This window comes from Lutjanus erythropterus, chromosome 1 (genome assembly GCF_056507025.1).
Source record: "Lutjanus erythropterus isolate fLutEry1 chromosome 1, fLutEry1.hap2, whole genome shotgun sequence".
NCBI classification, from domain to species: Eukaryota; Metazoa; Chordata; class Actinopteri; order Lutjaniformes; family Lutjanidae; genus Lutjanus; species Lutjanus erythropterus.
The window spans coordinates 32,182,420-32,194,426 of record NC_139317.1 but is presented as its reverse complement, the minus strand read 5'-3'; the positions used below and the strand labels follow the sequence as shown (position 1 = coordinate 32,194,426).

Sequence of the window (12,007 nt, the reverse complement as noted above, 5' to 3'; positions counted from 1 at the left end):
TTCAGGTGGATCGCCTGTATAAGTTCATCTGTTTGTTGATGATTAGAGGAACTTCAACTGTAGATGGGGGGAGATTGGTGTGACATGTAATTTTAGTTATCGCTAAAAATTATAGCAACTTGTGCTTTTTTATGTGACAAAACAGACACAGATAATGTAGCTATAGAAAAATATTTTATTCTGGGTAGTCTGTGAAATACAGCTGTAACAACCCAGGCCTGGAACTTCATCATTTTAGGGGAAAGGATACTTGGCCTTTGGTGTTGTCAGTTTTTGTGAGGGCACAAAGAAAAATTTCAGGTCGTCAAGGCCATCAAGTAAAATGACAATTTTAAGTCCACAAAGATAATGGTAATATGATAATGATAATAATTTAACTTAAGGGCTAAGGATGATTTTATTTGAAAGGGAGTCATAAGATGGATTTTATTTCAAATTGGCCGCGATAAATTAGTAAATACATACACAAAATAATTATTTGCAAATTACCAATCTGTGTCAGAAGTTCATGTATCCCTGGACTAATCAGGGACACTGGACTTGTTTGAAGATGGAGAGTCAAGGGGACTAACGTTACATTTATTAACATTAGTGTTACAGAAATTAGGCTATAAAATTCTTGTCAGACTTGTATCCATTCTGGGTCAGCTAAGTCAACGTAGCGATATACGAGCAATTCATAACATTATACGCTGAGTTTCTTGTCTTATTCATATGCTAATTTATCAAACTGTAGTCATAAATAGCCCAGTTTTCCAGTGGTCATAACAGGCTACATATTGAACCCACTTCTGGTTATTTGTGCATTATTCAGAATCTCAACAAAAGACACTGTTGCGATGTCTAAAAAAAACATATTGACAGGAAAGAGGCAGAGGAAAAAAATGGCACAATTAGCTGGGACAGTGAGGGAAGCGCATATAATTTTTTGACAGGTGAAAAAACGATGGACTTCATGGTTTCCATGGAGTTCATGCCCTGGTAACAACTGCTGTTTCCTACAGGGGTGCATTTCCCCTATAGATAATTACAGTGTGCAAGCAGGAGTAGGAAAATGGTCCTGATTTTTAAATCCTTTGACAAAAGATTTCAATTCCTAGGGGCTGTCATGAATTATAATTTTCACTATTCATAAATCTATGTTCTATATCCATATATCTATATATCTCAAGTTATTAGTTTATTCTCAGGACACAAAGAAGGAAAGGAAAATATTCAGATTTGAAAGGCTGCAGTGAATTTCCTCATTTTTGTTAAAATGATTCAGTGATTAAATATTATCATTATTATTACCAACTTATTTTCTGTCAGCAAACAAATCTATTTAAAGAATGGTTTGACATTTATGGAAATAGTCTCATTTGGTTTCTTGCAGAGAATGAAACGAGAGGATCGATACCACTCTCATGTCTGCCCGTTAAGTATGAAAATACCACCAGCAAGCAGTTGGTTGGCCTCGCTCAGCATAAAGACTGGAAACAAGGAGAGACTACTAGCCTGACTCTCAAAATGTCACAAAGTCAGCCTACCAGCTTGCAAGCCCATTAACTGACATGTCATGCCTTGTTTAATCAGTACAAAAAATAATTAAGTGTAGTTTTATAGAGGGTTAGGTTCTGTAAATATGAAGCTCATAGCTCTAGCTTCATATGTACCACAGAGAGAAATACAGCTGAATTTTACGGAATTTCCAATTACTCTTTTTATCAACTTATTTAGATAATTTCAGCTTATTCATTGTAATGTAACAAATAAGTTCCACGTAATGATTTTTGTAGCTTTCAGCTGTTCAATAGGTTGTCATTTAGCCTCAGAAGCAAAAAAAATTCAGGCAAGCGAATCACTGCCACTGTTGCACATGCTGTCTGTACCTTAGCTTTGCCAATGAGTGTGTGTTTATATGACGGGGAAATAAATGTATAAAAAGGCCAATATTATAGAATTGGATCCTACGTAATTTTGAGGCTGGGAGCTATGATGGCAGTTTCTTTTACATTTTACAATAAAATAAAATGTTGATAAAGCAAAATGTTACAAGCAACTTACTATAGAACATAAATATAAAAGAAATGTCAAATAAGTATAATAACACACTCAACAGCAAACAATGACTATGATTAGAATAAGTCTCTGCCTTCTTTTAGGAACTTAGTTTAATATGAAAGCCAGTGTTTTGACTGATTCTTTTCTCTGATGAATATCTCATGTTGACAGTAGCACACGTCATGCTGTTTGAATAGAGCGCTTGTGTCAAAGACGTGTGGCCCCTCGGCATTAAACCTCAGCAAAGCTTTGTAGAAATTCAAATCAGTATCAGTCCCACAGCCACCACATTATGATCTGATATGACTGGTGAAGGTGGAAAACAAATGACTCAACGATGTAAATAAAAGTGTCTGTGCTGAGAATAGCAGAACAAAACTAGCTCAGTAAAAATAACACCACAAGCACACCCCGGCACAAGGGTTGCCATTATCATTCTGCCATCAATCTGAACTCAAACAGGGAGCCAATCAAGAATAATTCTACAGCCGCAGATTGCTGATTGGTTATAGATCAATATGGTCTCTGATAAATTGAGATCTTCCAACTGAGCCCATCTCACCTATTTTCATCTAATTTGCTGCTACCTTGGTAATCCATAAATATAGACATTTAGTTGCCGATTATGCTTCCTTGAATTTGAATGTGTCAGTTTGCCAGACATAAGACCAGAGAATCCAGCTGCTAATGCTGCCCACCCATCTCCATTTTTCTTTTGTATATATGAACCTGACACACGCATTTTTTGTTTTAAAAGGATAGTTTGAAATGTCTGAGGTGGGGTTGTAGGAGTTATTTACAGTCAGTGTATTAGCTATAGTAGATGGCAGTCAGCACGTTTGCAGTTTGGAGAAGCAGAGTGGAGCACCAGCAGAGAAGCTAAGCAGTGAACTGCTGTGGACAGGATCAGTAGCAAAAGGTATTTTAGCCACTTAAAAGAAGGTCCACAAAAAATAGTGCACAGCATAGTGTCAGTTCAAGTGTTTAAAATATCTTCACTGCTTTACTTTGCAATGAGATAGTCTTTTCCAGTGGGAAACTGGCATTGAGCCAAATACTGCTTGAACAATAGAGTAATTTCACCTCACAGAACACAGGAGTGGCTTGTCTACCACTGCCTCAATCTCTGAGTTAGTGTTGTAGTGTGATGTTGGTATTTTTAAAGGAGAGTTCAGAGTCACACAATAACACAAACAAACCAACTGAGGCAGCTGTAGACCAACATCTCCCATGTGCCACTAGGTAAAATAACTTTTAGCCATGGAGTTTTGTTGGTTTCCCGTCAGAAAAGACTGACAGAAAAGTTAAGTGGTAAAATTATTCTAAATATAGCATACTGTTAAAATGATATAGATTTTTATGTGGACCTTTTTTGTGGCTAAAATACATTTTGTTGCTGATCCTGTGCAGAGCAGTTCATTGCTTAGCTTCTGTAGTATGCTGACAATTGAAAAGTACCTCATACAACTCTAACTCAAACCAACCTATCCCTGTACAGCTACTACAGGGAACTTTCAGGTTGATTCATAAGATCATATGATCTCCTCCTGCTTCTTTTTAACTGGCTCATGTACGACTGACCTAGTGGCAGGCATTAAGAACATCTATATGGAAACAGCCAATCGTCTGATAGTCTCGTTTGCTTATTTAGGCCACACAAAGGCATCAGTAATAAATTGAGTTAATACCCAGTTAATACCCTCGTAGTACCTTTAATGCAAAATAGAGTAATTATGTTCAGTTCACATTTCGCTTAGACTCCTCAGTGAGGTCAGTGGATTAAAGAATTGAATTAAATGTTTGTTTTTTCCATTAACTTCTAAGTAAATTGTATCAGTGACATGAGACTGTTTAGGTGCACGAGAACATACCTCTTCTTTTGTTACTGCCTAAACCAAAACTAAACCTAAATTTTCACAGCAAAGACAGTCAAAGCCCTGAATGGTTTTAATGTTATGAATGCTTTTAAGACTGTTGCATGACAGATAAAATTTTAATTAAATTAAGCAATTTAAGTATAATCTCAGCATCCTGTCCTAGTTTTTTGTGTCTTCTGACATTAAAAACATGACATATGAAACATTCAACAACCCTAAAGGCAACATAATGCCAACGTGTCGCGACTGAGTACGGCCCAGTCATATCCATCCTGAATACACTCATCTTTAAAAAATGCATATTAGAGACGTCCTGCCAGCATCACAGATATAAAAATGTTGCCTAATGCAACACAAGAAACTCATTCCCTTTTCTACAAGAGAGAGAGACAAAACAAGTATCTATTTTATGTTGGTATGTATGATCACATTTGGACCTGTGAGATCGATTTAAAACAAGGCTTGCTGACAGTCTGTTTGCAGCGTTACAAGATAAGAAAAAACTTTTTATTGTCCCAGTGCAGAAATTCGGCTTGGGAAATAGTGCTACACATAGCAACAATCCACTTTCAGTCAGAGCCACTGAATCAAAGTGTTGCTGTAAGATGATCAACTGTCAATAATTAAAAAGAAATACTTGAACAACTTAATCATATTATGATTTACCATAAACAATGGATACAATCCTACAACCTTAGATCTAATTACCATGGTATCTACTGCTTACTCCAACCTTCATAAACAGAACTCTTACCATTTGCTTCAACTTAGCAATACTTTTTAGTAATTTCACTAAATTCTCTTATTTGCTGCAGTGTGGACTGCCTGCATTATTTATAGCCCTGGAGAAAATATTATATGTGATCATTTAAATTTTTTTTTTTAATTTGTTAAGGATATAAATAGCATTCATAGGCCCTATGTGCCCATACATCAGGCAGAATAACATAAATCAATATGGATCGGAAAACTATAAAATAAACAGGTACTGGACTGAATGCTTGCAGTTTATCATCTATAGTTTATTGGAAAAATGTCAAAAATTTGAATTCATCAAAAATATTTCAAAAACAGAAAATTCTATCTTCAAATATATTTTCAAGTCAATGTCTTAAGATGATTCAAACATTTTTATTTAAATCTTTTTCACTTAAAGGACCAGCATGTCATGTAGCAGATTTAGTGGCATGTAGCGGTGACAGATAACACACACCTTGTCTCTCCCTTCCATTCCAAGCGTGTAGGAGAATCTATGGTGACTGCAAAATTCACGCAACACATAAAAGGTTTGGTTTGCCCATTCTGAGCTACTGCTGAAACATGGTAGTACAACACGGCGACCTCCGTGGAGGAGGACCTGCTCCCTCTGTAGATATGTTGAGCCCATAGGAGCCAGTTCACAGAGTGCATCCGTCCTGGCAGTTCCAAAGGTGACCATGCTTTTGCCATCAGGGCCCCTCGACTTTTGAACGACTTGCCTGAGGAAATAAAGCTTGAAGAATCAGTGACATCTTGTAAATCACTTCTTAAAACAAATTTTTACTGAGTTGCTTTTATGTGACGTTGTCTTTTCAAACTTAATTTTCATTTTAATCTAATTTTCTATTATTTTATTTGTACTTTATTTACATTACCTATACATTATATTTTTTTTATCCTTTTTGTTCTTTTTATTTATTCATACTAACTAGATGACATCCTGTGATGGCATCTCTGCATTCTTTTCCCTTTATCTCTTTATTTTATTGATGTTTTTTCTTGTTTTTCTTGTTGTCATCACTTATTTTTTTTTTACTATATTTTAGTGACTTTTGCTTGTGTTTTAATTAAACTTCAATTATAGCTTAATTTTGTCTTGCTTCTGTTTGTTTGTTTGTCTGTTTGGTTTGGCTTTCTGTTTTGATACCCTGCTCTTTTGGTTTGTCTGTCAAAACAGTTTGTAAACTCAGTTTGTAAAAGTGCTGCATAAAGTTGTTTTTTTTTATTTAGTATTGTTATCGTTATTATTGATGTTATTATATTCCGCTTCTGCCGTATAAATCACTGAACCTTTAACTTATGTGTTTGTTAAAAAAGAAAAGAAACCCTTTCAACGCTACACTGCACTAGATTTACTGCAGAAGAAGCTTTAAAACACCATGAGATGAACATGAAAACAAACACTGTATACAGTAGTACCTCTGTGGCTGTAGCTTTGCTGTGTCCCTGCCGTACCATCTCAGCAATTTCCTGCAGCTGCTTCCAGGTCTGCGTTATAGCTTTGTTCCTTTCATCCACAGACAGCGCTCTTCACATGCAAACATAAGAAACACATGACAAGATACTTTAATGTAAAAATATGAATAATCTGTGCTATGGAGCCCACATATTGTCTGACTCAGCTTGGGAGTAAATTTCAAAAGTAAAATAACACCACATATTCAGATTACAGTGGCATGAAGATATGAAAAATGCAACCTTTGCTGAAGGTAGAGATTACAGGTTTCCTCCAGAGTGAACCAGCTCAGTGTTTCTTCTTGTTGTAGAGAGTCTGGAAGTGAAACAATGTACTGCTTAAAGATATCAGACTCTCCAAAATTGAAGATGAAAAGCTGACTCTGGCCTCCTTCACTCCCGGTGGGGTCCTGGTCTCCTGCTGAGACATAAAAGCCTTTAATTACAGCCGTTCAAAGTTCATGTAACCTTATACCAGCAGCTATTATGCTTACACACCAATGTTAATGTGAACATACAGAAATCATAATAACGTAATCAGCTATTCCATCATCAATATATTTCTTCTGAAACTTTGCTATGGTGCAATGCAAAACAAAAGGTTTACCTTTTATGAGCAGGGTTTGCTGTCTGGTGTTTAGAGTGTAGACTGGATTGCAGGGAGCAGCAATCATATGAGTTGTGGGAGGAATCAAGAAGCACGCAGTGGTTTTGTTAATGACATCTTGGAGGAACATTTTTCCATTTCTTTGCACCACAAGCAACTAGTTGAGACAAAAAAAATAAAAAATCAAACAGCAGGACCCAAATAGCAGAAAATTGTAAAACTGTCACTTCTAAAAAATTTAGTTTCATATTAAAAGCTTTAAACTTTTTATCAACAACTTCAGTGTTCCTACCAAGCTCTGCAGAAACGGCACGGATGCAGTGACAGTTGGGAGGTCTCCACTGTGTTTTGGCCTGTGATAGTTTGTGAAAATGTTTTCTCTGATGCAATATGCTTGCATTTCATTAGTCATGAAAAGTTAGTTGTATATTAAATATGAAAATATCAAAAACTCAGGTAACCTTTCAGTGATTTGTGTTGTGCAGGATCGTGTCCCTCGTCCTGTGGTGACTGAAAGGATTGCTCCACTTTTACACAACACCAAAAGGTGGACTTTTGCTGCAGTAAAAGTCTGGGAATCATCAGCAGACACAGGACAGTAGTCTACAAACTGTATCCTGGAGAAAACACTGTCTGTTGCTGACACTAAGACAACAGACAATGGAGACCCTGAGGGAAAGACAAGGACATGAGAATCAAACAGGCGCCCTTCCTATCAGGAAAATCTTAAGTCTGTAATACTCAACTTGCAGCCCGAAGGTAAAGTCTGACCCCCTGAAAGGTTGCCAGGTGGCCCTCCAACTTTTCTAATTCACAATTAAAATAAGTTAATTCACTCTGTTTTCCCAGGAAAACCAGTTTTGTATGAGGGGATAAATTTGACTGATCTGAATGTGGCTTTCTCTACAACATTTGATTTGACTAGGATGTCAGAGATACCTTACCATGAGGTTTGCTCACCAGATTGCCTGTCCCAGACACACACCAAACCATCACTGAGCCCAAGCGCTATGTAACGGGTGCATCTGCTAACAGCAGAGCAGAGGATTTCCTTTGCATTTGGCCACAAAACATCTGGCATCGGTTCCACATCTGCTTCAAAAAGAGAGGAGTTAAAACCAAAAATGTACGCCTCTTGCCTTCTCCAGAACAAAGAAAAAAAAGCAGGCAGCACATGATGTGGCCATGAAAATCCATCAGATTAATCTATGAGCAAATAAATATCCTACTTGATTTGTTCTTTGGTGCTTTTTTAAGCAAATAATGAAGAAGATTATGGCTACCACTCCACCACACACAGACAGCAACAGGCAATCCTGCTGAGAAAAGGTCAGAGATTAAAGATGACATTAAAATCAGCATGGCCTGTCACTACATGCCTCTATAGGGTATTGAATGAATTTGAGGGATAAAATCTATCAGAATAAGTTATTTATTAAAACAGAAGGACCCTGTTTATGATCTATTCTTGTCAAAATTTATAGTGGAAAAGGCTCTGAGACAGTACTGGCCAACAATCTTTCGTTACCACTGAAAATACCCGTATCATTCATCACTAAAATTCAAATACTCCATTACAAACCTGGCTGAGACTTTTCTTTGCCGTCACCAGGAAACCGACCACAAGGCAAAAGAAAGTGATTGGTGCAGCACCTGAAAAAGATTCAATGTAATGTATGAGACATGAAGCAAGCAATCAATGTTAAGTCAATGTTGACTGACAACAAAACCCCACCGCTGCGTAAATACACGCTTAGTGTGAGTTCAGTGACTGCCAGCCAGATTCCATTAAAAAGCTGCTAAATGTTTTCCTAGATGTTTTGCTGTTATAAACATCTACTCCTTCTTAAAGATTATTGATTTATTTTGACTCATTAACAGACATTAACTCATTGGGCCAACATTCTGCATTAATTTGAATTCTGATTGATGTGAAACAGAAAAACAATAACACAAGTTATGGGCTGGGATAGAAATTCCAATGGAATACACCATGGATGTAGCACTGTTGTCAGAGAAGCAAGTATTTTAACTTGGCATGTTTTGTTAATCTCTGATGACATATCATGGTTATTATATGACTTATTACAGTAAATATATTACAGATTTTTCCTTTAACTATTTCACGCAATACACGGCCATGTATGTATTAAATCTACAACAGCGTTATCTTAGCAGGTCAACTTTGAAATGCTGAATGTGTTTGTGTCAACTTTATTGCACCTTGGGCGTTCAACTGTTTTTACTGCATCTGTATTGAAAGCTTGTTCCTCCCGTTGATGACTGCTGCTGGCGTCTACATCCACAGCCAAACAGTGTGTCAAAAATTCTGTCATCTGCAAGACCTCATGTGGACCATCCAATGCCATTCCTGCAAAACAGCAGAAACATGGTGGGATACTGACTGTATGCTCAGCATTCTTTCAATTTAATTTGCAAAAGTAAACAATTGACAGAACTGGTGGGACACATATACACATTAGGGCTGCACCACACGGCAAAAAAATATATCAACATCAAGGTGATGTGATATTTTTTGAGGTCTGTACCAAACAAACATGTCTATCTATTGAATAAGACTGTCAGGCCAGGGCATCTCTGCAGCTCTACAGTTCCTCATTATAATGCTGTTTTCCCACACATTCTTTCTTCTTCAAAAAAAAACTGTGATTTGCTTATGGTTCTGTGATTTGGATAGTGCACTTGGCCAATCTTGCAATTTCAATAATATTGCGATTAATTGTGCGGCCCTAATAATCAGTCATTTAAATGTCTGCCTGTATGTAACTGACAGATATATACAGGCACACACACCTCTGCATCTATACCATCACCCCTACTTACACACAAACACACACATAAACAAACACACATAAACACAGAACAGATTTCTGTTTGGTTCAATTATACTGCAGTGTAGTTGTATTAAACTTTTTCTCACAATAAAATTATACCTGCTGGAATTTTGGGTGGCTTGATTTTAATCACCACTGCAACTGGAGACCATTTTACATCCACCTCTCCAGGTGAATTCAGGTCCTGTGGATAAAAAGGAAATTCCAGCTGCCTGAAGGATTTTCAAAATATTCTCAAAATAACTAATATACTGAACTTGTAATTCAATGATGTATAGTAGTGTCTAGCAGCAGTTAAAATGGCATATGTAAAAACTATGAAAAAACTGTGGAAAAATGCTGACCAGCCAGATCAGGAGTATAAAGATGAAAGCACTGAGAAAATGTACAGTGTGTGTGTATATGTATTACAGCATGTGCACAAAGAAAGGCACTTGACATGTCGATCGAAGGAATAACAGCTGGATTGAAACATGTTTCAAGGTCTGTGCTCCTTCTCAGGTAGAATCACATCCCAGCCTTTTTGTGCTCTTTCTGCCATTATGTGCACGTATTTGTGCACCAACTGTATCTAGTATACTACATTTTCTGAGTCCTTTCATCTTTAGCATGTTCTCACTTTTCAAGATTCAATGGCTCACACCCTTTTCTGTTTGTGTACAATTTAAACCTAAGCTAAGATTCAAATGGTAGCTGACAATCACCTTTCACTATTAGTAAGATGCCTGTTGTGATGCTTAATAAAAATCCACATTCAAACCATACAATACCTGGTTTTGTGAGAGTGCCACCTCTAACTCTTTCTGCCATGCTTCTAAAGGGAAGTGATAGACCTCGAGCCAAAGATCACCGTTGCCTGATAGGAGGTGTGAAATTCACATGATTCAGTTAATTAAAATCTCATAATAAACACAGTTCAAAAGAAAGAAATGCCTGCCCTTACAGCTGATCGATGCAGCTCCATAATCTCCCCCTTCAGATAGTTTGAATGTCAGGCAGATGCTCCTTTTGTTGACATTTTCCTGATGTTGAAAGGATATTTTGAATCACATAAATATAAGTACATAAATTATAAAATGGAGACTATATTCTGTAAATAAAAATAGAAAATTTCACAACAAAAAAGACAAAAACAGCTTGATTCATCCTCAACTCTCTATAAGTATCTTATCAATGACACATAAAACTTTTTCTGGTGGTGAAAGTAAAAACTTAGATTTCTCTCTTATGTTTTCTTTTAAAATTATGAAGAAATTGGTGGTACATCTCAAGAAATGACACTGATGATACATACCATGACGTTAATAATAGTGAGGAGGTGAATACCTTCACAGTTGTATGCAAAGACTCTGGCAACACCTGCAGTGGAAGATGACAGCAGCTGATGTCAGAATGATGCTACATTTGTATAAAAGTATCTTTTTCTACAATTTCTGGAAAACCTTCTTTTTTTTAAACTTTCTTTCCTCTAATTCTTGAGTTTTATTGTCTCAGTTCAGTGCAAGAATAGTTCATGACTTCAGGGCCAATGTCCAAATAAATGTCAATCTGTATTTGACTGTCTATGAGAGTTGATAAACAGAAACTTAGGGGACGCAGTACCTGATCAGAGGCATATTACCCACCCATATCATCAACAGTGCCGAGCAGATATGCCGTCTCAGTCATCCTTGTCATTTGAATAGATGTAATTTCTACTCTGTCCTCCAGCCACTCTGCAATACAGTTCAGAGACGATGGACACCACACAGACAAGCCCTGGGAATGACCCAGACTGAGGTACCTGCCATCTTCTGAGCATGCCAGGCAGTTGGTGCTCTCTGGAAGCTGACGAATAGGTATCAACAGTGAAACATTGATATTGACATTTCCATTGTACAGCCTTTTGGACATATTTGATATTGGGCTGCACAAATAATCTTGACTTTATTTGACATTAGTTTAGGAAGTTTTGCCAGGTGGTTTGTCAAGTACTAGATTTTTAACATCTCTGTCATGAACTTATTTTCCAGAAACAACCTAGTAAGTTTAAACCCCTTATCTGTACCTGTGTCACACCAGACAGTTCCAAAGTAGGTGTTTTCTCTCTGGATGTCTCTGTTTTGGAAGCATCTTCCATTTCTGAGTCAGGGGTACCTTTTGTGGTGTACATGGACATCCTGTGACCAAAACAATGTTCATTTTAAACAAAGTATTTTGTTTTCTGTAACCTGCTGAATTTTCTGCTAGCTAGCTGGGCCAGAAAGTTTAGAATCCGACCCCATGGCAAGTATTAAGAAAGACTATACAGAAATAGCCAGTCTTCTCTCTGATGGTTGAGAATATTTCATAACCAGCTAAAAACTCCTTGTAGTACATTTAGGTAAAGGGTCAGTTCTACATAATAAAAATACCCAATCATAACTAAATGT

The 12,007-nt window shown here is 37.0% G+C and overlaps 1 protein-coding gene across 1 annotated transcript; it reads right to left on the bottom strand.

The window, feature by feature from the left end:
• Window positions 1-4,927: 4,927 nt before the first annotated feature.
• Window positions 4,928-11,754, bottom strand: wdr93 (WD repeat domain 93). The gene is made up of 16 exons (XM_084724741.1): window positions 11,644-11,754; window positions 11,222-11,423; window positions 10,891-10,955; window positions 10,540-10,618; window positions 10,367-10,452; window positions 9,696-9,780; window positions 8,965-9,112; window positions 8,324-8,394; window positions 7,971-8,057; window positions 7,702-7,833; window positions 7,203-7,410; window positions 7,034-7,094; window positions 6,742-6,898; window positions 6,378-6,552; window positions 6,099-6,207; window positions 4,928-5,398 (listed from the first exon to the last, which is right to left on the bottom strand). The coding sequence occupies exons 1-16, from the start codon at window positions 11,752-11,754 to the stop codon at window positions 5,369-5,371; spliced, it is 1,806 nt and encodes a 601-aa protein (XP_084580867.1). The 3' UTR covers window positions 4,928-5,368.
• Between the last annotated feature and the right edge of the window lie 253 nt (window positions 11,755-12,007).

Coding starts and splice junctions, on each gene's coding strand:
- wdr93 (XM_084724741.1), bottom strand. CDS start 11,754: ATGTCCATGTACACCACAAAAGGTACCCCTGACTCAGAAATGGAAGAT. Junction 7,411..7,701: donor TGTCTGGGACAGGCAATCTG/GTGAGCAAACCT, acceptor TCTTTCCCTCAG/GGTCTCCATTGTCTGTTGTC. Junction 7,095..7,202: donor ACAACACAAATCACTGAAAG/GTTACCTGAGTT, acceptor AAACTATCACAG/GCCAAAACACAGTGGAGACC.